General features: G+C 35.7%; 1 protein-coding gene and 1 pseudogene across 1 annotated transcript; both read left to right on the top strand.

Annotated features, from left to right (window-relative positions):
• The first annotated feature begins 213 nt into the window (after positions 1-213).
• Positions 214-2,030, top strand: LOC143594575 (putative magnesium transporter NIPA9; annotated as a pseudogene).
• A 23,581-nt stretch (positions 2,031-25,611) lies between these two features.
• Positions 25,612-27,027, top strand: LOC143594078 (uncharacterized). The gene is made up of 5 exons (XM_077073484.1): positions 25,612-25,710; positions 25,797-25,841; positions 25,916-26,018; positions 26,347-26,435; positions 26,798-27,027. Exons 1-4 carry the CDS (start codon positions 25,654-25,656, stop codon positions 26,433-26,435), a joined length of 294 nt encoding a protein of 97 aa, XP_076929599.1. The 5' UTR covers positions 25,612-25,653; the 3' UTR covers positions 26,798-27,027.
• Positions 27,028-27,308: the final 281 nt, after the last annotated feature.

Genomic DNA, 27,308 nt, shown 5'->3' with positions numbered 1-27,308 from the left:
ATATTACTGAGTTAGTGACAAAGGACGAAACATGAAAGGAATTTGAAACATTAAATATGTCTTCTGCCATTTTTTTTGTTAAAGAACGTTTATTAAAAAAACGTTTAAATATAAAGTATGTGTTTTGCTATTTTGTAATATAATAAACTATGTGTTCAAAACGTAAGAAAGTTAAAAGAAAACGTATGTTTGGAGCAATAATATCGGAAGGAAATGTGGGAATCGATCTTGCTGACGTTGGCAGCGACCGCCGGCAATAATATCGGCAAAGTTATCCAGAAGAAAGCTACTCTCATTCTCCCTCCGCTCTCCATCAAACTCAACGTTCTCTTTCTTTCTTAATATTATTTCTTCTTAATTTACGAATCTCATGACGCAAATGCTTCTCAAATTTCAACTTACTCATGATTTGTTTTGTAGGTGGTAAGAGCATATGCATCTAACAAGCCTTGGCTGATAGGTTTTCTTATGGATATATTTGGGGCATTGCTCATGTTACGAGCATTATCTTTAGCTCCTGTAAGTGTTGTTCTTTATTGCTTTATATATATACTTATTATTATTATTATTATTATTATTGTTGTTGTTGTTGTTGTTGTAATGGTTAGATTTTGTAAACTTATAACTGAACATTTAAAAAGAACGGATTTTCTTGATTCGTGTTTGTTCGTTAAGAAAATGAGCATGCTTCTTTTGTTTATGTTCGCTCATTTATATTCTAACTGAACATAAACAAGCAGACATAAGCAAACGAAAAAATGAGCGTGTTCTTGTTTGTTTTGTTTGTCTATTACCCAAGGCTTGGCTCTAAAATTTGATTGGGCGATAGGTTGCTACTTGGCGGGCCAATTAGTATTGGTATAAATTTAAATTATTATGCAAACAAATATAAATAAATGAACAACGAATGAGCATGACATTCATGTTCGTTCATTTATGAACGGTTCACTGAACTTCAGTTCGTTTACCAGCCTACATTATGCTGTTTTTACAAGCATATGGATTGAGAACTTGTATCTTACTTTTTGATATGTTGTAGGTCTCTGTGATTCAACCGGTTTCTGGATGTGGGCTTGCTATTTTATCCATATTTTCTTATTTCTACTTGAAAGAAGCTATGAATGTTGTTGACTGGATGGGAATTACATTGACTGGATGGGAATTACATTGGCTGGCCTCGGTACCATAGGTAATGTGAGTTTCAAAAGCTGTCTTCTAAGAAAACTATATGTTTTTTATTATATTAAAATTAAGTTATTATTGAATATGCAGGCGTTGGTGCAGGAGGAGGAGCAAAAGGCGTCCACAATATCTATCTTACACTTACCATGGCTTGCGTGTGGTGTTGCATTTTTGTTTGTAGGTATCTTATTATCTTCAATAAATATTTACTTTTAGGTTTATGCTGTGTAATATGGTATATGTCGGTTGTGGGCTCAAACCGAACCAAGAACCGTAAATTTGTTTACTGAGTTTTTGAAAACCGTTCGCTTTTAGGTTCTTTTGGTTTACCATTTGGGCTTGAAATTTTTGGGCTAAAAAAATTAATCCTTTTTGTTAATTAATGATTAATAAATTATTATACATTTGAGCTAAAATATTTGGGTTCATTTTATTTTGATTCGGTTATTTCGTTTTTATCCGTTACGGATCGGTTTTTTTGTTTCATGCATAACCCTTCTCTCTTCCCTTTGGTGAATTTGTTGACTGTGTTAGTTAAACAATATGTTGTGAGTATACACGGTTAGTTTTGACGGTTCGTGTTTGTTCCACTTTTATTTTATTTCATTCTTTTGTGTATACATTTTGTTGTCTATATGTACACATGCACATTCTATATACATATTATTTGTGTATTTACATGTTATGTTAGGCTCTCCTAAACGGATGGCTTCGTGTTTACAGACGTCAAAGAAGAGAACAAGAGCTGGTATTTTAATTATTTCCTCCCCGTTTATTTATGCATTGAATGTCTATAAAAAAAGCTTATTTAGTGATTTATTGTTTTCATGGTTATAGATGCAATCTGAAGTTATTGAGGAGATCATATATGGCTTGGAGTCTGGCATTTTATTTGGGTATTACTTTAAAACTATGTGTGCTTCCGGCTTTGTTTATCAGGTCTTTTAGCACCTCACATTTACTCTCCTTGCTATATCTTAAACTAATTTAAATATATAGTGATTATTCTTATTATTATTATTATTATTAAGCAGACACGTGAGTTGAAACACGGGAGGGCGGTTGTAGTGTCCACGTGTGCTGCTAATTGTGACAGGTGTACTTGCTGGTATGTTTGCTCTCGGAGAACGGTTGCCTGAAAGTCCAACTTCTCGTTCTTGGTTTTTGCTTGGATGGTAAATTGGTAATATCAATTTCAACTCGTTTATAGATAAATGATTGATTTGGGTTATTTTTTTATATCTCAAACGGGTTGAATGGGTAGTGTTTACAAAGTTCTACGAGCCAAAAGTTGGCTGAATAGGGACGTGGCCGGTTTTGGGTTCAAACTGAACATTTGGTTTTTGGGTTTTGAAAACGGTTTTGTGTGTTTTTTGGGTTTTACCATTTTGGGTAGAAAAATATTGGCCCAGATAACGATTTTTGGCCTAAAACTTTGGGTCTAAATACTTTCGTTAGTTGATAATTAATTGATTGATTTTTGATTACTCTCTTTTGTTAACTTATAAATTACTTAATGTTAAACTTATAAATTAGTTAAGGTTGAAATTTACAAATGTAATCCGTAAATTTAACAGTACGGTTTCAATTGCATGCAAAACCGAAACTGAACCGGAAGTTTGGTTTTTATAAAGGGATATTGGTTTTTAATGCTACCAACTTTCACCCGTTGGTTGATAACACTCCCAACTTCGATTTGCTACCCATCACTCCCAACTTTCATCCTGTTTGTTTTTGTCCTCCCTCACTAATGGACAACCAACATTGTTAGTGGAATCATGATTTTCCGGCGAATCCCTATTTTCGGTGAAGCAAATGATCAGAAACAGATAGAGGGAGGCGGCGCGGCTAGGGTTTCCGGCGAATCCTGGTTTTTAGGTGAAGCAGATGACCTGAAATAGAGAAAAGGGAGGCTGCACGACTAGGGTTCCGCCGAAGCCAGTGGCTGACTCTGATTCAGGGTGGTTAAGACATCTACCGAAGGCACCTGCAGCAACTCCAAGGTCTAATTGACGCAAAGAGAGTACCAATTGATAAGACGCAAGGGCGTTCCGGCGGTTGTGAAGTGCATCCGACAATCTGGTGTTATTTCTGACGGGATTCCACTAACGGCGTTAGTCGTCCATTAGTGAGGAGTGACAAAAACAAATGGGGTGAAAGTTGGGAGTGATGGATAACGAATCAAAAGTTGGGAGTGCTATCAGCCAATGGGTGAAAGTTGGGATTATTAAAAACCAATATCCGAAAGTGGCAACCTATAGAGAGAAGACATGCTAGCTCTCTCAAAAGTCGAGATCCGAGCTCAAACCCGAGCACTATTATCCAAACAACAACTATCCATCATTTGGTAACATCTCCTTCAAAAGCTAAAGCTTGATTTATTTAGGCTAAAGGTCCTACTATTGTATTGACGTTGGTGAGTGATAAAAAATTATGTAGTCAAAGTATTACTTTTTGTGGTAAAGAGGTGTTCCAAATTCATATTCAAGGGTTTTTTTTATTCAACATTCTCCCCTTGGATTCTAAAGAGAGAAAGGAACTTGTTATTATTGAAATTGAATTAACAACAAGCAGCTTATTATGAATAATTATTGATATGGTTATCAACACCTAAAATAGACCGACTTATTCTCCAAGTTTCCTCATCCCTATATATATTCCATTGTATATTATTGTATGAATATCTAACGAATGAAATCTCTCTCTTTCTCTCTACATCTTCTTCTCTTATGTTATAGCTATTAGGCTTGTTTCACAACACATTATCAGCACGAAAGTGCTCTGACTAGAAACCTTATATAGCCGCCGAGATGGATTTTGCAGCCACCTATTAAAACAGCCTCTCGTTTCGTCTCACTATATGTGATAAGAATGAACCGTCTTGATAGCCCAGCAAGTCGTCATCTGTATTACAAATTCAGTGTAATGATTTTCTAACAATATTTTATTCTTTGCATATATTTTATTTTATTTTGAAAATTGAACATGAATCGTCTTTACTCTTTATCAACTTTACTCAAAACTATATATTATTTCTGCTTTAGTAAACGGATTTTCTAGGGAAACTGCCCCAATTGCTAAAACACTGCCTAATACGCTGCGTATAGAGCTATACGCGGCGTATTGGGCGGTGTTTTTGGAAAACACCGCCAATTTTGTCTTATTATGTTTTTCTTATTTATTTTTTGTTTTTTATTTTGTTATTATTGTTATTGTTATTTATCATTATTATCATTATATTAATTATTTATTTAATATTTAATATTATTTCGGTGAAAACAATTAACACATATATATACCAAAAATCATTGTTATATTGATAAACTGTACAAATAAAAGAAAATACGACAATTAGAACATAAAAATCTACGGCAGGAAGTCGTCCATGTTCATGACCAAGCCGTTGTCGTGGCCCCCTGTCACACCCCGACTAGCACAATGCGGAAGCGTAAAACGGGAATGTAACAGACACCTCTGGTATCAACACATTGTTTATAAAGAAACATTACAAACTAATTTACAATATATTACATTTCTTTGTTCTATCATTGTTTTACAGTCTAGGTGGTACAAACAAAACTAATTCGTTAACTAAACGTTCTTACTACCAACACCCTTGCTTCTATTCACATAGCATCGACCACACACTTCAGGCAAGTAACAGATCACCAAATTACTCCGATTTAGGTACACCTGAAAAGCAGTTTAAAACGGGTCAACTACTAGAGTTGGTGAGTTTCACGAGTTTCAAGAAAACAGTAATGAGTATTCACAAGTTAACACTTGTAATCATGAAATAAGTATGTATGTATGTAAATGATGTATGTGATGTAATTATGCTAAGCTACAGTGAAGCCTTGACTGTATGTGCTGCGTGCATCCATTTCCCACGCTCAATCAACCACTGTGGCTCCCCTATCGCCCAAAACATGCCCCGGTAGCTTTGTCTAACACTATATAGCCTGTTTGTATAAATATGGTCATGTGAAAACGGCGCTATGTGACACGGCAACCAGGCCGATTCAGTTTGGGTTTGTCAAACCAATAGTACTATTCACAAGCCACCGACTCGAAGTTAATCACTGTGATCGTGGGGACTTTCGTGTGTTAGCACTTAGATAATTCACATCAGTACATGTTTCAGGTATGTATATGTAATCAAACATGCTTTTCACCTAAAAAGTTCGTAAAACAGTTTAAAAGCGGGGTCATGAAACTCACAGTTTAGTAGATTATCAATACTGTATCAGCTCGTGTTTTGTTCGGTCCGCTATCAGTAGTTCCTATAATCAATATTATAATAATATTAATATTTTAATATTATTATAATCTCAATACTAAACTGGGCTGTATAACTCATCTGGGTGTAGCTGGAACGCCCAGAAAGTGGCAATAGGCTTAGGTTGTGATGTTGTTCAATGTCTAATACTTAAAACTGAACTTGGCTCAGATTCCCGTTTTCCCAGCTGGGCCAAGTTGTTCGTTTACACGTTCAGAAAACAGTTATGGGAAAATAAGCTTGGGTAAATGTATTGGTTAATAACATGATTAAGTTATAAATAAGGATCACCTATTAGGGTCCCGGATTAGCCACGAGGCCCGTTTCCGTTTATTCAGTTTGATTTAAGAAGAAACGCGCACAATCCACCCGGATTGTCCAGGTTTCTCATAGAAAAGTTCATTTTTATTTAATTAGTTCAAAAATATGATTTTTGATCACTCTTGGTGTTTTGATATTCCCACAGGTTCGCTAGTCGCAAACTTGCCGGTTTTTATAAAAACTGAATTTGTTTAATATTCAATTTAGCATAATTAATTAACCGTTAATCGTTAAATTATGAAAATTTAACCACTTATCAATTACAATATGTAGATTTTTATAAAAATATTTCTGGAATTTATTTACTGATTTATTAATTTATAAAAATTCATTTTATCAGCTATATTTCGCCTGAAAATCGTACGTTTACCACAAACAATTTCCAAAAATTCCAAAAAATTTCCTGAATACTCAAATCATTTCCCAAAACAACTTGTATCAATTCCAGAATGTAAAAAGCTCGTGCAATATTTATTTTCGGCCCAAATTCGGTTGTAAAATTCACACGAACGCAAATAAACAAAACATCTTTAAACTTCTCCAAATGATCCCAAAATTCATATGTAATCAAAATACATCAAATCTGAGTTCCCAGAAAATGTTCATAATTTTTGAAGTATTTTAGCTATTTTTCCCAAATAAACGTCCCAATTTGGTAATAAATTCGTCAAATATTCTCGGATGGTCGAAAAATTACCAAATTTGAAAAGTGACTCATTGACATGGTCCCTGATGTCCCTGCAAAATTTCAAGTCCTAACAATATGAACATCACAACCTTAACCTAAGTAGCCCATAAGCGAGTGTTTCGGCATTACCTTGGCGGGTTTGGCTCGTTTCCGACTTTTTAATCAAGTTTTCAGGTTCGTGTGCTTCTAAGCAAGCTAGGTACAAGTCCTATATCACAAACAAGCAATATTTCATCAACATAACAGCCCTTAACTTAGGGTTTCGGCTAGTGCACAAAAACGAACTTTTGAACTGTAAAAACGTCGTTTCAACCCTTTAATCCGTGTTTATGGCCAAAAAAATTATCAAAACAGGTTCCTTACCATGTGTATGATCAATACATGTTTATGGACCATTTTTAGGATTTTTACACGGTTAGGAATGATTTTTAGTAATCAAGACATGTTTTTATGGTATTAAACAAGTTTAAACAAGTATAAAAGCTACTTATTTAAGCTCCTTACCTTAGGGTTTGAAGGTTTTCTGTCTGGAGCAAAAGATGTGTCGAGAATTTTCAAGAAATGAGGTTGAAAATGGCTTGAATCTAGTTTATATGTGAAAAGAAAATGAAGGGGGTGGGGTGGCGGCTGCGGCCGGAGTCCATGGGCCCCTTTTTTTGGCCCATTTTGGCCCAAGTTTCTGATTTCTCAAGCCCAAATACGAAAAGCCCGGTCCAAATTTAGTTCGGGTTCGGTTTTTGGCGCGAAAAACTTATCGTGTGCGTTAAACAGCGCGAAAACAAGTGTTTTTCGGCTAGTTTTGTGTAAAATTATAAAAGCATACTATATATTTGTAAAAATCAAAAATATTTTCACGGATCGCTTAAAACATTTCAAATAAGTGTTTGGTAAGTCTTTTTCGGCTCAACGGATGATACAATGCTTGGTTTGTAACTATCTTTTGCTTTTAAATTTATAGCGGGTAGTTAAACGAGCATATTTTCGTTTAACTTATTTGCTATCAAACTAAGGCCATATTTCTAATGTTTTAGCTTGTATTAAACGTATATCACTTATAGATGGCCCCCCGAGGTATCTGGGTCATAACCCGACCCGTTCGGTTAATCGTTCGTTTGTTATGCAAAAAACATTTATTTGCTTAATCGGTAAATATGTACTGAGGTGTACCTTGTTTTGGCTCAAATGTCACACCCCCAAACACCGCGCCAACTGGAACGTGCTGCGTCGGCCCCTAACAAAAAAACCATAGAAATACGTTTAATACGAAGACGAATTAAAAGAAACGATAAAACGATAATATATTAAAACGTACCTGAGATGCGCCCGGATCTTCATGTCCGGCACGACCGTCGTCCGAATCCCCGCCGGGCCCCTCCAGTTGGCGTAAGGCACACTTGCCCCCGCCCCGGCCACCAGTCGGTCGTATGGGCGATTGGGCCCGGGGAACGAACACACAATGTGCATGCCGCCGCAACGGATGCGGTCCAGCTCGCTCGGAGGGGTCGGATCGATACGTAGGCCGTCCACTAGGGCTCCATGGCCCAGAGATATCGCGAGCTGGGTGACGTACCCGGCACCCATCAAGGACCCTCGTCCCTGCCTGAATTGGTAGTCGACAAAAGAGTCTGCAAACCCCCTAGCGAGGTTGCAGTGCATGTGAGTCAGCAGACACCTAAAAAAAAACAGGTCGCGTAGGCTGCAGTGCTCCGCGACCTGATTGCGACCCGCGATGGACGTCGCAATCAGCCTGTGTTGGTACGTGTGTAATATAATATAATATAATATAATATAATATAATATAATATAATATAATATAATATAATATAATATAATATAATATAATATAATATAATATAATATAATATAATATATATTACGTTATATTAACCAATACAATACATTTTAAGAACGTACCTGTGTAGCGGGTCCCTAATAGCCAAGACCTTGGACTTGGTGTCCAAGGGCCTATCCCCTAAGTCCTGATCGCTGATGGCCCTCCACCATACCTGTAGGTCGTCCTCCGGCATTTGGTTGATGCTCTCCGTGTATATCAGGCTGGTCACCTCCTGCTCGGTGTCTAAGCCCAGAACAACCGCGAACTGCTCCATGGAGAGATGGACGTCCTGCCCGAACATGCGGAAGGAAACCTCCGACTGTGTCGTATCGACGTCTGGCACCCTCATCCGAGTCTCGGGCGTACCAGACGCACGGGGCCTGCAATAATATAATATAATATAATAAATATATTAAAAACATAACAACGTGGAGTAAACTTACGTAACGTGTATCGTGGAGTAAACCTCCAGTGTGAGCGTCACAGGACTCCAAAAACGACCAGGATATAACCGTGTTGGGAAACGGGTACATCTGGCGTAGGTGAGTGTATCGTGTGTGGGCGTCAGAACCCTCCTCGAACTGCACATGAGGGTAGGTGATCAACACGTCGTCACCCGGTGGGGGTCCCAGCCCCGACTGCTGCTCGAGCTCCCCCTCAATCTCGTCGTCCCCAAACTATAATAATAACAAATAATAATAGTAATAATAATAACAATAACAATTACAATAATAACAACAACAACAATACTACTACTACTACTACTACTAATAATAATAAATAATAACAATAATAATAATAATATTAATATTAATAAATACTAATAATAAATATTAATAATAATATTTATAATAAAATAGATAATGTTAATAATAAAAAATAAATAATAACAATACTAATAATAAATTACATAAAAATATATATATATCAGAGGCAGCGTATAGGGTTATACGCCGCCGCTGATAGTCCCTGCAAACCGACGGCCGGACTCCGGCCATATTAAGGCGGGACTTCGGCCGCCGGTTTTATCCATCCACACAACAGCATCATCATCATCACATCATCAACAATACATCATCATCATCATCATCTTAACATAATCATCATCATCATCATCAACATAATATTAAAAAATTACGTCCATGTCGTGTCGGTGTCGGGTTAAATCTTCTCGGCTCGTGTCGTAATCCGGTCGGTGTCGGTCCAATATAGACTCGTGTTTGGATGCTCGGATGCTCGGGCGGGAGTTTGAAATTTGAAATAAAGTGGCAGTTAAGCAGTCGGCGTTCAATATAAGGGGCACAAATTATAACATCCTAGAAAATCCCATAATTTTTTTGGACTAAAAATGTCAACTTTGAAAGTTGAGTGATTAAAAATATTCACAAGACAAGTAATGGGAAAAAATGAGATAAGGAAAATAAAGATATATCAGAAAATAAGGAAATTCAATCCCACATGGAAAGATGGAAGAAAATGGAAGCATTCTACATGGTATAGATAAGGAAGATAACTTTCATCCCACATGAAAACAAGAAAAGAAATGGAAGCTCTTTATAAGGAAGCAAGTTTCCATAGAAATGTTTTAATGTGGCTAACCACTCTCCATAGTCCTAGCGGAGGGTGCGAAGCACCCGACGTGCACGCGCATGGACTTGGATTCGGACTTGGACTCAGGCAATGGGCGTAATGTGGCGTTTTCATGGCGCACTTTGCATTTCGCACGCTCGCATCGGCGCGAGCCGCATAAGGGCCGCTTTATTATTTTTGTAAAATGGAAGTGTGACCAAGAAGTGGCAAGTTATCAAAGATGAAGGACCAAAAGTGAAAAATCTGATTTCAGGAACCATCGCGCTACGCGATGAGCCCAGGAACAACACCATCGCGCTACGCAATGGGGTTGTATGAGTCACCAAACACGTGTCGCATTGGGGGGGGGGGGACACGTGGCAGACGCTAGGGCTGAGTCAGCATAACACGTGCCTGACATCGTGCTACGCGATGCCCAAGTAGAAGGGACCTTCGCGCTACGAGATGGTACCCAATTTCGGCTATAAAAGGGGATGCTCATGACATTTCCATTCTCACACCAAACACCACTACTTTCACATAGTTAGCCTCGTTTTGCGTACCACGCCTCGTAGTACGTTCCAAGCCTAGAAGTTCCGACGATTTGAACCTCAATACGCGATAGAGAGTAGAAGTACTGCCCGTACAAGCTTAAGCATATAAACTCCGAATAACCGTGTAAGGTAGGGGTTCTGCCTAAATATTCTTTTATTGTTATTATATTATATGGCTTAGACCATAGTCAGGGGTATAGCCCAAACCTTGATCATAGTTATGTTTACAAAAGCTTTATACATGCAAAGGTTATAGCTAAAATAATGTTTTTTCATGATTAAGAAACATAAGCTTTTACATATAAAAGGATATAGTCAGAAATAGTTTCTTCATAATTAGGAAACATTATATGCAAGAGATATAGTTTTCTTCATAACTAAGAATCACAAGATTTTACATACCAAGGTTATAGTCATTCAATGTTTCTTCTTGAAGAAGAAACCTATCAATAGATGTTTCTTCATTAAGAAGAAACTCAACTCATGATTTGTAAACAAATGAAAAGAATATGGATCTAAATATTTTATTCAAACAAATGATCAATCAAGGTTTAAAGCTATAAAACCAGACTAAAGGTCTGTAGCTGGATCAAGAGATGATCCGGGTATTTATATAAACATATTTTATTATAGGTCAATCATCATTCATTCACAAAGGTTTTCAAACGAGATCACCACATCATTCAGACAGTCAATCACACGTGAATACATTAAACGTTTATAAACAGTCAAAACTATTTATACTTTATAAGATAGACAGGTTGTTTGTCTTATAAAGTCAGTCAAAACATTTGCATGAGATTACGTGATCTCTAAAACGTTGTAATACAAATGAGAGAATAAGAACAACTCAGACCGAATACACATGTGTCTGGATCCAAACATAACTGTTCAGCCTAACAGTCAAAGGCTACGTGGTCGCGGGCTAACGGTTATAACTTGTCCTCTGGAATGGGCTTTGTGGCTCGGAGACTTGTGTGTGTGTAGGGCAGTATTCCAAATACCGGAAGTAGAAATATTTCTGCTGAAATGTGTTAAGAAATCTATATTTGTATTATAATTGTTATTTTAATACTTTTAGAGTCTACGATTCACCAGCAAATCACTGTATTTTTCCCCACATTACAGGAAAACAAGCATAGTATAGATAGCAAGGCATAAGAATCATTTATGGAGTTAGATGCTCGCAGGTGGAGATGGCTCAGTTTTAAATAATTAAAATATTGTAAACAAAAATAAATAAGATTTGTAAACCAAATACTTGGATATTTATTATTCAAGAGATTTATAAAATAAATTTATATTTTATTATAATCAAATACTTCCGCTCAATAACCGCAATTCTGATGTATTTACAAAACAGGTACCAACTACGGGTGTCACACCTAGGCCCTAGTTGGGGTGTGACACAAATACGCCGCATATAGACCTATACGCGGCGTATTCAGCCTATTTTTATTATTTATTAGAATTATTAGTATTTATTATTTATTAGTTATTAATATTAATATTAATTTGTTATTTAATTATTATTTATTATTATTATTATTTTTATTATTATTCTTATTTTTATTTTATATTATTCAGTTATTAATATTATTATTATATATTCATTTATTATTATTTATGTATGTATATATGTGTGTGTGTGAGTCTATATACATCCATTGATACATTGTATTTTATAAGCTGTCTAGATCTACGTTAGAGGGTTTCCTTTGCCAACCCTGGCATATCTCTTCGTACTCCTTCAAACGCTGTCCAAACCGTGTTTTCCATTCGAGCACCTCCGGTACGGCGCTTCTTGCCCAATTAGGGTTTGGCGTAGGCATTGGGAAATCCCCTACCAGATATATATCCAGTGATCACCTCCCCAGTTAGCGATGCCTATGACTAGTGGATCCGGGATCAAGTCAGGACCGATTCTCAATAGGAAGTAAGATTCGGTTTGATTGCCAGCTAGGTTGACTAATACACACGCGTATGTTTGAGCAGCCATGTGCCCGTGACCGGGTAAGCTGAACCAACGACTCGGCGGCGCCGGTTTGACCGTGTTGGAGTACGGAATGCTGGAATGAACCCAGCTGTACAATCTTTCATCCGCTTTCCTGAACATCGCCCTCCACCACCCTTCGTTCGTTTCCAGCTCCACCACCGTTCATACCCGACATACTCCTAACAAAACGTAATGTAGTAGCATGTGTTAGTAAAAAAAACTACCAAATTCATACTAAATAAATATATAACGAAACCTGGTTCAAGTCGGGTAACCACGATGTGCCAGGCTGATTGTTAGCGGCGAAACCCGGCTCCTCCTCCGGAAGTAAATGGTTAAACCAAGACATTCTAGGTATATATAGTACAAATGTTGTGTTGTTTTTTGGTTGAACATCCAGAGGCATATGATCCGCTTTATAATAGAGAAAGGAAAGGAGGGGAAGGGAGGGGAGCCAGGCTCCTCAATAATTCAGCAAAAGCAATAAGCCGCGTATAGATCTATACGCGGTGTATAAGGTACGAGTTGACAATCTAGCCCAGCTTTTGCAGGGCAGGTTGTCATCAAACTAATACGCTGCGTATATGTCTATACGAGGCGTATTAGGGAGCTTTTCTAGAAAAACCCACCAGCTTGTCTTATTATGTTTTTATTTTTTTTTCTTTTCTTTTTTTTTGTTATTTATTGTTATTTATAATAATTATTATTAATTTTATTTTATTTATGAATAACATATTATTATTCACAATTCGGCAAAGGGTGTTCAGTAGCAGGGCTTATATGGGAAAATTGATATTGCGAAACGACCTTTCAATTTATTGGCTCCTGTCGTTATGGAAAACTTGAATCAGTTACAGTGATTACCTTGGAAAAAACTGACATTGCCAAACGAACCCTTTCTTGGCTGCTTTCGTTATCGGCATCTCAAATCCGCCTATTCGATATCTTCAAACTCCAACGGTCTTGACCTTCGGCCACCACCGGCAACCGTAGTTGTGTTCACTCAACACATATCCGTCGTCACTAAGCTTAAGCTTAGGCTTGTTATTAGTTTTATTTTTAGTTGGGGGTATTCTAAGTTGATCATCTTGCGTATATTAAAGAATTATCGGCGTATATATATACACGTATATATACGTATATAATATATACGTACGTATATACGTATATACGTATATACGTACGTATATATTATATACGTATATATACGTATATACGTATATACACGTATATATATAGTAGATGTGCGGTATAAGAATTCATTGCGCCTACATAACCAGCACCAGATCGAGATGCTAGTTTGATAAGTTTAAATCTCTTTGATCCGCGGTATCCATTAACGGCAGCAAGAACGTGAGCCCATACTTTGGACAGATAAGTGGAAATTCGGTCATTGCTCCAGTTTAACGAGCACCAGACTAAGATATTAGCCCGGACTTACCTGAACCGGTTGACACGTATGCTGACGTAGATTTAGGCTCAGTGTTGACGCTGATATTAACACGTTTGCTAATACACAATGAAAGCACAAACTCAAACAACAATCCATACAATAGCAATTCTCTTCAACGACCAGTCAAACAAGAAGAAGAGAAAAATAATGAAGACAATTGCTATTGTATGGATTGTTGTTTGAGTTTGTGCTTTTATTGTGTATTATGCCGGTGATAACGAAAGCTGTAAACAAACGTGTTAATATCTGCGTCAACACCGAACCTAAATCCACGTCTACATACGTGTGAACCGGTTCAGCTAAGTCCGAACTAATATCTCAATCTGGTGCTCGTTATGTTGGAGCAATGACCGAATTTCCACCTATCTCTCCAAAGTAGGGGCTCCCATTCTCGCTGTCGTTAGCGGATACCGCAGATTCGAGAGATTCAAACTCATCAAACTAGTATCTCAATCTGGTGCTGGTTATGTCGGCGCAATGAATTCTTTTACCGCACATCTACTATATATATACGTATATATATATATACGCCGATAATTCTTTAATATACGCAAGATGATCAACTTAGAATACCCCCAATTAAAAATAAAACTAATAACAAGCCTAAGTTTAAGCTTAGTGATGACGGATATGTGTTTGAGTGAACACAACTACGGTTGCCGGTGGTGACCAACGGTCAAGACAGTTGGAGTTCGAAGAAATCGAAGAGCCAGATTTGAGATGTCGATAACGAAAGCAGCCAAGAAATTGAAAGTTCGTTTGGAAATGACAGTTTTCCCAAGTAAGCCACTATAACTGATTTAAGATGCCCATAACGAAACCATCCAATAAATTAATAGTTCGTTTCGCACTGTCAATTTTCCCAAATAAGTCCTGCTACTGAACGCCCTTTATCGAATTTCGAATAATAATATGTTATTGATAAGTAAATAATTTAATATTAATAATAATCATAAATAACATTAATAATAACAAAAGAAAAGAAAACAAATAAAAAAAAGAAAAAAAACCATAATAAGACAACACTAGTGGGCTTTTCTAGAAAAACTCCCTAACATAACCAGCACCCGTTTGATATAATACAATATAACATAATATAATATAATAATAAAATAATTATATTATATTATATTATACAATACGCTATACGAACGTACCTCTGAACGTCTTGCGTCGCCACTTAACTCCGGCATCTGAATCTTTGGCGTATATCAGGTACCTAATAATAATAATATTTTAGTACTAATTATAATATAAAAATTAATGCTTTAATACTAATAATTATATGTTTAGAATAATAATAATATAATAATAATAAATATTTTAATAGTATTTTAATATTATTATTTTAATAAGATTTTAATAATAATAATAATAATATAATAATTTATATTTTATTAGTATTTTAATATTTTTATTTTAATAATAATAATACTATTTTAATAAATACAATAATAGTATTTTATTTTATTAACAATAATATTTTCATAACAACAATATCTTAATAATAATATTAATATTTTAATAGTAATAATATAATAAAAATTTTAACAATAACGGTAACAGTACGGGAAATCTATTTTAAGTTTGGGAGGCCCGATGAAATAGGGTTACCATAAAACAGTTTAGGCTCATATAGGTGGTGTCTATATAGTAGGCATGGTGTAGTATAACGGTCGGTGCCTTGACAAATTTCAAAAGTAAAGCATTCACCAAATATCTGTCCTAACATCTACAACTATGTCCTAACATGTACTAAATAAATATAAAACGAAACCTGGTTTAACTCCGACTGACCGTTAGCGCCGTCCGGCATCTTCTTGTCCGACTCCGGAAATATATGGTTGTTGGTGTTGGTTGAATGAAGAGGGTGAGGGTGAGGGTGAGGGTGAGGTAAAAAAAAAGGAAAAGAGAAATGGTGGAGAGGGAGGGGAGGGAGCCGGGCTCCAATAATATACAAAACCCAATACGCCGCGTATAGGCCTATACGCGGCATATTAGGGTACGATCCGACAACCCTATGACAGAGCCAGGCTAGGACGTCAAATCGTATCCTAATACGGCCTATAGGCGGCGTATTCATGGGTGTGGTGAGTGTCCCTAGCAGGACCCTTAGTAAATTACTAAACCAAGGTAAATTCAATTAACGATTTTTCCTTTTTATAAATCTTTTGATATTTATTAAATCTTCTAATTAGTTTAAGTAATAAAAGAAACTTATTTGTTTTACTACATATCATAACAATTACAAATATATTTTTACAAATAAGGTATGAGATTTAACTACATATAAGGATCGATTTCTTTATGAAAAGATTCATAGTGATTTTTTTATAAGTCTTCCTGAATCCTAAAAATTAATCGCTCGTATGAATATGGTAAAAAGAAAATTATGTTAAACACATGATTTGTATCATGACTTGCATTTAAATGCGTTGTTCGGATTGCGAGAATTTTGGTATATTCCGTATGTTAAACAATTATTGAAGAGCCTACCCATAAGACGGGCTCATGGGCATGCCTCAGCCTAGTAACCCACGCAAGGCCCAACAAGGTTGGGCCCAATAGCACAAAAGGTTCTAGAAGATGGCTTGGAGGGAAAATGGTTTGCGAGGGAAACTCATGCAACATGTCCAATCCAGTGTGTGGCCCGAGACACGCATGATCCGGGATAAGGGATAGTAACCAGGAGATAAAGATCTTCGAAGGAAGCAAGGCCCATGGGAAAGAAGAGCGGACCAAAGGACCCAGCCGGAAGTAATAGAACGTAGGTCTTTGTATGTACTCGTTCTCCTTTATAAATAAAGAGGAGATGACATTTGTAATATTCATTCACCCCATATACCAATCACACCACACACTCTTGCATTGATCCCATTCTTGTAAATCGTTAGGAGCCCTCCCCGGTCAGCCGAAATAGGATCCAGCAATTATGTTAACCATATGATTTGTATTATGAGTATTATCCACAACTAGAATTAAGGTTATTAACTTGTTCATTATGATTTTAATTTATTGTCTTTTGTTTTATTTAAAAGGAGTCACTATTTTTGTGTTATTTATAAATATAAAAGTTAAATTAAAAGAAAAAAACTCTTAACGTGGAAGTTATTGGAACAATTGTTATGACTCTGTTTTTTTTTATTTGTTCTTCCACGATCGTAACCGTTATTATTTTAAAAGTTTTAAATTATTGTTTAAGTTATATAGGGGTGAGATCCAGTAAAAACATATCTTAAAGAGAAAACATAAAACTTCTGAAAACTATTTTTAACTTTTTTTTAAATTTTTTTTGAAGTTTATTTTATTTTCCATTATTCTTATATGTTGTTATTGGTTGAAAAAAAAAAAAACTCTTGTCGGTAACCTCGTTGGTGTAGCGCATGTGTAATGGTATGCATTGCATATATGCAAAAGTGTTTGTATTGTATAGAATACAACACTATTGCACATATTTGATACACACTATTGTATATATGCAATATAAGATTAATATGCACATCGAATACACATTAGTACATATGTGTAATACAACATTAACGCACATGCGCACTACATCGACTTTTATTTTATTATCATTTTTATCCATACAATACAACACTACACAACATATACAATACACAAATATTGAATATATGCAATTAAACACTATTAAACTTAAAAATACATAGTAATACACATGTTTAAGATATGTTTAATACGTATGTGCAATACAACGGATTTTTTTATTTTATTTTATTTTATTTTTTTCGAGCAAATGGTAAGAAATTATAAGAATAATGGCAAAAACAGAATTTTGAAAATATTTTTTTATTTTTAATTAAAAATAATTCTTTAGGAGTTTTTAAGTTTTGTCTCTAAAGATGAGTTTTCTCTTGATTCTCTCCCTATATATTTCTACCTATTCTAATAAAAGAAAATAATTGTGCCACATGTCATCACTATATTTCATCTAACAATTTTTTCCCACTAAAACGCCTTTACTTTTATATCTTATAGATATTTAATTATAATAAATATATATTTTCTATGTATAAGTTAATCATAATAGCTAGGTTATTAGGTTATATCTTGATAAATTTTATATTTAAATTCAAATTCAGTTATAAGTTTATATATCATCTCCAAATTTAAGTCGTTTTTATTTGATATAAAATCAATTTGTTTAACTAATATAATTTATTTCAATGAAAAAAAGATCAGTTTGTTAATAATATATACAATAATCATATTACAATAGTAAAAAAAATGAAAACATTATATTAAACAATATTTGATTTAAATAGTTTCATTTTGGATTCTCACAGTGTTCCTTGGAATTTAACAATATTTGTTTGATTTTATTTTCATTGCTTTGATTTTGAATTTGTTTTGACAAGTTTGCTTATTATTTGATTTATATGATTATTAAGGGGTTTTTTATATTTCGCTGAATTGATTCGTACTTAATTCTCATCTTGAATGTGTTTTTATCTTAATTGAATGACTTTATTGTTGTTTTCATGATGTGAATTTGGGTTATGTTTCATTCTTAATGCATAGAATAAGCTAAGCTACATTTTTAACTAAAAGGAAACAAGTCAAAAATACCCCAAAATATGTGTTTAAGTGTACAAGTACCTTTTAATGTTTTCTATGAAAAAAAAAGATATTACTTTGTAGTGTTATAGATTGTGATCCTATTTAGCATATTATTTACGGACATTATGGTATTTTTAAAATTTATCTGGTAGGTTCCACAATTTTGATTTCAATGACATAGTTGGTATTTAGTTTTAAAATTTCAGTAATAAGATTAAGAAATATATATGTAATATATTTTATTCACATATATTATGTACTTATTGATTAACTTTATTTATAATTTTACTATTTGGATCATCCCGTGTAACACACGGGGTCTAAAACTAGTATATATATATTGATGCTCATAAATTGAGTGACATATATATGGATTTTGTTACTCCAAGAGTTTGATGTGGAGATCCGTGACAAGAAGGGGAGCGAGAATGTTGCGGATCACTTGTCCAGATTGGTGGGAAAAGAAGAGGAGGAAGATGAGAGAGCCATAAACGTATCGGTTCTGGATGAGCAATTGTTTTCTGTTTCAACTTTACCATGGTATGCTGATATTATTAACTTTCTTGTTGCATATACAATTCCAGAGTTTTGGCCGAGGAAGAAGTTGCGGCATTTCCTCTTTCAGGTAAAGCATTACGTGTGGGAAGATCTGGATTTGTTCAAGGTTGGCGCAGATCAAGAGATGAGGCGTTGTATACGGAGGAAGAGCTTATAAATGTGTTGCGTCATGCTCATTCATCAGATTGTGGAAGTCATTTTAGCGGTCAAAAGTCGGGGCACCGAGTGCTTGCATGTGGATTTTATTGGCATACCATTTTTAAGGATGCGGCAGCGTTTGTGAGAAATTGTGTTAGATGCCTACAAATGGGTGGCATCTCAAAGAGGGGCGAGATGCCCATGCAACCGATCCTAGTTGTTGACATTTTTGATGTTTGGGGGATTGATTTCATGGGCCCGTTTCCTAATTTGTGGTAAGTTGTACATCTTGGTGGCGGTCGATTATATGTCTAAGTCGGTAGAAGCAATCGCCACCAAGACAAACGACCATACCGTTGTTCGTAAATTTGTCCAATCCAATATATTTTCACAATTTGGTGTTCCTCGCATCATCATTAGTGATGGGGGTTCACATTTCAAAATTTTAAATTTTGGCAAATTACTTAAACAATACGGTGTAAACCACCGAATTGCCACTCCATATCACCCTCAAATGAGTGGGCAAGTGGAGGTTTCCAATAGGCAGATAAAAGAGATTTTACAAAAAACAGTATGACCCGATCGTAAAGATTTGTTAAACAAACTAAATGATGCTTTATGGGCTTACCGCACTGCTTATAAACTGCCTATTGTAACCACCCCTTATCAATTGGTTTATGGGAAAGGGTGTCATTTACATGTTGAACTAGCCCATCGTGTGTTATGGGCGGTTAAGAATATTAGTCTAGATTATGAGTGTGCAGGTAAACAGATAAAGTTGAACTGGAAGAGTTGGAAGAATTGAGAGATTAAAAATAAGAGTATGCATCCGCTTACAAAGATAAGATGAAAAGGGTTCATGATGCCAAGTTGCGAAGAAAGACATTTGAAGAGAGGCAACGAGTTTGGCTCTATAACTCGTGATTGAAACTTTTCCCGGGAAAGCTGAAGAGCAAATGGACGGGACCATATCAAGTTAAGCGAGCTGGCAAGTTTGGAGAGGTCGAGATCGAGGATTTCGATGATCATCTGAAGCAAGTCGTCAACGGGCATCGTTTGAAACAATACTTGGAAGATGCGGATTTGAACAAGGAGATACATGAGTTGGAAGTTTGCTTCATGGCGGACGAACCGACTTATTCGGTTAACTGAAAGAACCAAGGAATGCAGAGCTGTAAACATTCAATTCAGCACTAACCGGGAGGCAACCCGGTATTTTGTAAGTTGTATTTTTTGCATTGAGTCTTGTTAGTTTAATTGTTTTCCTTGAATGCGCAGTGTTAAGCAAAGATCGAGTGTGGGGACGCGGCATTGTTGATTGTCCTAAAGAGCTTTTGGTAAGCGATATTGTTGCCAGAGGGAGCCCCAGGTAAGTGTTTGATGGGTACTTGTTGACCAAATTGGTGGCGGGGGAAGATAACCAAGAAAACGTAAAAGATAGAAAATTTTTTATCACTAAAAATCATCGTTTTTCCTCTGTGAAAAGTATGGTTCGCACTGGGCGAACCAGTTTTCTAAGGTGTCCTTCGCGTAACATTTCAACAGTATTCATTTTCTTCGCGCGACGCTAAGAAAATTAATTTTGGTTTTTCTCGCGACGCGAAGTAGAAAAACCCTAGAACTTTCTTTTTGTCTTTCGTGATACGCGAATTGCACTCTTTAAACCTCCTTCGCGCCGCCTGAAGGAAAGTAAATTTGCAAAAAAAAAAAATATATTGTATTCGAAACCGTCATTTATCCCTACACTGCGTAAGATCAGATTTCCTTATCACATAACCGCATCACCAATCCACCGCCATCACTCACGTACCCATCGCCGTCACCATCACCGGCCGTCACCGACACCACTAGCTTACCTATTTCATCACCTAATTCTATTTCCGATCCAAGGTACATTGGTTATTTTAATTAGAATTGGTTATTGGTTATGGTAAGTTTTGATTTCAGTTTGATTATGCTTGTTTGACTGTTTGATTTCGGTTGTCGGTTTGTTGATGTGTGATAATTTGAAAGTTTTAGTGCGGGTTGACGGGTTTGGTTTGTTAAAAATGGGTATTTTAAAGACGGGATTATCCAAGTTTTAGGTTGTTTATCATGAGCTTTTTCCCAATTTTGATCAAATGGGTGGCTGAGTTTTACGTTTCGGATCGCTGGAATTATTTTCAGCCAATGTTTTTGAGATTGTTGAAAACTTGGGTGCATGCTTTTTTATGTTGGTTTGTCAGGTCGTTAAAAGCTAGTTGAACTCGGTTTTGGGTTTGGTTGTAGTAAGATAGTGATAAACCGATAAAGTTTAAACAAAAGTTTCTAAATTGTGGGTTGAAGTTCTTCAAAAGTGACTGGTTTGGGTTAAACATGGGACCGGGGTTAGTTGTGTTTGTTTGAAATGGTCTTTTCATGATTAAAATGCTTTACATGTGTATTTTCGAGGAACGTTGAAGTTATTGAGTCTTTTATTATTAAGTCATGATTGTTCAAATTAAAAAAAAAACTTGAAAAATTACAAAAATATTTTTATTGTTCGTTTTTGTTTCATTTTTGAGTGTATATTTTATTAATATTTTATTAGTGGGGACAGTCGCGACCGGAATGCTATACGGTTGTCACCCAAAGTTTGTAGTGACAAAAACTGATTATCTTAATTTAATTGCAGATGCCACATGAAATGGGAGGAACAGGAGCTGCTAAGAGGAAGAGGTCGAAGAGACAGCAGGGTTTCGACTATACGACACAGCAGTACTCGAGGCCAGCTGTTCACTACGAGGTGGATGAGATACCTGTTGATGGAGCAGCAGCTGAGACTATCACTAGTGGAGAGGATTTTCCATAATATCATTGAGGTTCAGCATGAATGCACTAGAGAGGGAGATTTACTAGGATTTCTGATGTGGGGTTGTTACGTCACCGGACATTTGATTGGGATGTATTGGCCACACTCGGACATGTTGAGTGGGTTAGAGGTTATTTGGACCCTCGTTGGTTGAATGGGTTGAGGTTTGAGCAGATCCAATACGAGGAGTTGGTATATGAGTTATATGCGACGTTTCGGTATAAAATTGGAGACTTCAATGAGTCACCTGCAGTTTCTTTTTCTCTGGAGACAGATATTTGAGATGATTGTGCCTCGATTTGCTGTGGTGGCTGGGTTGTATAGTGAGGCGGCTGTGCAGACTCAGGCTTTTAGAGAGAGTATACGAGGAGTTACCTCTAGTACCCGTAGTTACTGGATGTCGACTGTTGATTTGAGAGCTTTTTGTAGTACTATTGCTGAGGGGTCACATTCGAGTAGTGTTGTTTCATTTTCCATTCGTGATCCCGTACACAGTTACATTCATCGTGTTATCGCATCCACTATCCTTAACCGTCAGTCAGGCCACAATAAGTGTAGTAATCTTGATCTTTTGTGTTTGCTTAGGACTGTTGGAGGTGTTGAGGTGAATATGGCTACATTGTTGTTGACATCGTTGGGTCGAGGAGGTCGCAAGGCTAATACAGCTGCGACGAGGTTGGCTTTGGGGCTGATTATTACGGGAGTGGCCCGGTTTTTAGGTGTGTTTGGGAAATATCCGGTGGAGTATTTGAAAGAGGGGCCAAATACAGGTGTGGTCGGTGTTGAGGATACCTAAAAGGAGGGCATATTTACATATGATGAACCACCGCAGTGGGTTGCGGTGAGGGATGTTGGACAGGCTGCTGGTTCTCATAGGAAGTGTGTGGAGAGGCCACCTGCTAAGCCACGTCTGCATCAGCCATGCCAGCCGAGACAACCACCACCACAGCAGCATCGACAGCCTGTGACTTTGGATTATGTGTTTGAGAGGCAGTTGCAGATGCATGACGAGTTGAGGGGTTAACATGATGAGTTTCGTGGTTATCAGGATGAGAACATAGGGTATTTTAGGACCATGTTTTACCACTGGCAGATTCCATTGCCGGGTTCGTTGCAGCAGCCATTGTCTGGTTCTGGTGGTTACGGAGATGTTGACGGAGGATACTATGAGGCTGGAGGGTCTGGATCTGGCAAGGCCGGTGATGATGATGAGTAGATGATGACGGTAGCAGCCGCCACAACCGATATTTTGGGTTTATCTTTCAATTTTATTATCGTATGGTCTGTACTGATATTATTATTATTATTCTGCTGCTAAAGGGAAAATGAATGGGAGGTTCGGTTGGGTAATAAATATGGACTTTTATATTTGGTTGGTTTCTTGTATATTTTTGTTGTAGTTGAACTTTGTGGGTGTAGTTCACTATAAACCTTCACGAGACCATAATCGCCACTCGGGCTAACGGGGGGTTTAAAGAGCTTGTTGCATACGCTAAATGCAATCGTGATTCCTACAAAAGTGAGTTAGGTCTTTTAACATTTTTACTCGTTTAACAAATTTGATTATGAGATTTATTTAAACTCGGTTGGTAACTAAAAATTAACAGTTTTGCAAACAGTTTAAAAGACCTATTTTAATACTTGTGAGAAGCGTGCTTCTACATTTTTTTGAGTTTGCAGATATCGTTTTGAGTGTTAAGGAAAGAGGTTCACCGAGAGCACGAGAGTCATACATGAGCGTTTTATTTCTTATCAGGTGATTTCGTTTTCATTCTCTTCTTTGTTTTGCTAGTTTTTGTGTTAAGAGTGTAATTGTATTCGTGTATAATTAGTAAGAACCATCACATTAAGCCTGGTTTTAAAATTGCCCAAGAAATGAATTTTAACCCCGTCCCTATTGATGTTCTTTTGAATTGTTAAATTTTAAACATTGAGGATAATGTTTGCCTCAAGTGTGGGGATATGGGAGAAATTGAAATTTTATAAAGTATCAATGTTCCTTGAATTAAGAGTTTTTGCAAAATAAATGGAAAATGATAGAAAATTGGGGTTTGTTTTTCAAAAATATTATATATACGAGATAATAAAAATGAGGAATGCACTTAATTTGGGATGTGTCGGTAGGCTCAGCTTTAAGAATGAAAGGATATTTTTGTTGTTGACTTAACGGAACCTTTAAATTGCTTGTTTTTTAGTCAAAAACACCATCTGTTTGTTTAGCTAACCCTGTGTAAGGACTGGAATGAAAGATTGGGCCATACTCAATCATTTTGTTAGATTTGATCACCAAAATAAATTTTAAAATATGAATAGACTATTGAACAATGCTTGGATAGGCTTAATGTTAGAGTATGCTAGATGGCTTGTGATATAAACATAAATAAAAATACTACTAGTTTAAGTGGTTAACACTTCATAAGCGTATGGTTTTATAGGCTTAACTCCTATATTGAAGAGATGCTCCGGGGTTCGGAGACCATGGGTCTATATGCGGTATGTCATCTGGGTATGCATATTTCCAAAGTGGATTTATGGATATTAAAAAGCTAAAAAGAGCAAACCCGCAGTTTTCTACCAATTATAAGTCATTAAACATGATCACTACGTGCTTTAAAAGTATAAATACATTACTGACTTTATCATCCATGTTGTTAGTCATATGGGGTCTTCGTGCTCGTGTCTCATTACCATTAAGAAATGGACCTCATGGGACACGTCATATGTAAGCCCTACAGATGAATTCATGCATACTCACCTATGGAGATGGATCATGGTACATATATGGACCTACACACGATAAAATATACACATACACAATTCGAAATACCACCTACACAGTACATATATGACCCTACATAAGATATAATTTATACATACACAATTCAAAATACCACCTACACAGTACATATATTAACCTACACACTACAAAATAATTTTTTTTACATTAAACTACATATAATAAATAACATATCATGCTAATAACCTACACTTGTAAAATTTTCAAATACACATTCGTGATATCACCCACACAGTACATATATGAACTTACACAATATTATTTGTATAAAATAGTTTGTAAAATAATTTCATGAATCACATTATTTATTATTTGAAACAAATGAAAAAAAAAAAGAAAAAACAAGTTGAAGTTATATCGTGATGTATTTCAATATTTGTCTATTTGAAACAAAAGAAAAAAAATGTAGTCAAACCTTGGTATTAAATTCGGATAGGAATATTATGTTAATATTAATCATTAAATGAATTATTAGCAAATGTTTAGGGAATTTATTGATTGTAAGCATTTGTTATGGTAGAATAAAACCAAAGTACTCATTTTCTAATAAAAGCCTCATAAATGAATCCATATTTATTACAAGAATGCCATTATGATTATGAACCATAGATCAAAATATCAATGACCCAGATTTATTTCTCGCACTTCTCGCTATAATATCACTTCTCGCAAGATCCATCCCCTATACATACATATATATATATACATATATATATATACATATATATATATACATATATATATATACATATATATATATATATATATATATATATATATATATATATGTATATAAATTAAAACTAATGAATGGATCTTTTTAAATTGTAGCTTTTGTCAGAGTTTCTTTTGGAGCCTCCGAGCTCTCATATTATGAAAAAGTATATTGCAGAAGTTCAGCACATCAAGGTCATGATGACATTGCTAACGGTATTACATACATACATAGATACATATATACATACCTACATGCATATACACTTATGCTCTTTATTTGTGACTATGGTTTGTGACAGGATACAAGCAAAAACATCCAGATCTCCGCATTTCACATTTTTAAGGTAGGAAAACGCACTCCTATAATGCATTTAATCACTTACATTTGGATTCATATTCTGTTGGTTTGTATATGTAGATATTTGTGGCTAACCCAAATAAGCCTCGAGAAATAAAAGTTATATTAGCCAAGAACCATGAAAGATTGCTGGAATTGCTAAACAATCTATCTGCTGGAAAAGGTAATATTTTCTTAACGTATGATAGAAGTTTTATTATTTCATTAATAATCTAGTTTTCTGAATAAAATTATATAAGAGAATTTGTGCATAAGCCCATCAATAGTATACTTTAGAACATCTTCTATTAAAAAATAGTAAACTTTTTAATAAAAATTTAGCAAATGAAATATGATAACAAAAGTTATATTATTTCTATAATAATCCAGTTTTCTGAATAAAATGGTTTAAGAGAATTTATGCATAAGTAACACACTTTGTTTGACTTTGAACCTTTTTCTTTGTAGCCATTTTTAGTCTGTCTGTTTGACATATAACATATATGCTTTAGGTGGCGATGATGATCAATTTGAAGAGGAAAAGGAACTTATTATCAAAGAAATAGAAAGAGTATCTCAACTCTCAGATCTTGATCTTTAGGTAACAATTCTCATGTGCCACATTTATGTTTATGAAGATCACAACCGAGGTTTTGTCCATTTTAAACCATTTTTAAATTATTAGCATGCTAAGCCAATATTAAACAGTCTTTGCACAAATTACAAGAAATTAATTATTGGCCACTTTCAACTTGTTTGACTGATTACCCTTTTAGCTAAACCTTTTGATTTGACCCTCAATGAATCAAGATTACCGCTTCTGATAAATATAAACAGTGCATCTCGGTTTTCAATTTACAGTTAAAGAAATACACACTAAAAGATATTGATAAACTTGGTTACGAATTCAAATGGCTACATGAAATTGAAGGCAGCTTAACCTTTTTTGTAGCTTGTTTTCAGATACAAAAGCAGCAGTTGACCATTTTTGGTCAAAATAATAGCCACCGCCTGTGTTGGGTTTTTATCTGGTTACGTGCATCAGTTATTGAATATGAATCTAGTGATCTTTTGGAGGATTGGTTCTGCGAGCTCACATGTATGTAACTATGATGCATTACCTTGTATTTCCTTTATAGCCATAACAAGTTGGGGAATTGACTTTTTGTGGTCAAACAAAGCATTTTTTATCAAGAGAGTGCGTATTAAGGTGTTAGCATAGTTAATGTTTTGAACCTTTTTGTTGCATTAAGATACTACCAACATTGTTCGGATTCTGAAGACAAATGCCGCCGGTGAACCTGCTCAGGCCCACTCTGTTTTGACCCGACTCAGCTTGCCCTGTAATTTAAAATCTGCCCGTTTTGACCAAACCCGTCGCAACAGTTTTGCGGCTCGACCCGTTCCTTTTGCCAGTCTGAGTTGAAACCAATCAAACCGTTTTTTTTTCCTAGTTGTATGTCTTAACTTATAT

The sequence above is a fragment of the Bidens hawaiensis genome, unplaced genomic scaffold (assembly GCF_021521415.1).
Source record: "Bidens hawaiensis isolate Kalapana, Puna unplaced genomic scaffold, B.hawaiensis_p1.1 tig00001692_1, whole genome shotgun sequence".
Classification (NCBI taxonomy): Eukaryota; Viridiplantae; Streptophyta; class Magnoliopsida; order Asterales; family Asteraceae; genus Bidens; species Bidens hawaiensis.
The sequence above is the reverse complement of the archived record's forward strand: the minus strand, read 5'-3'. Positions and strand labels throughout refer to the sequence as shown.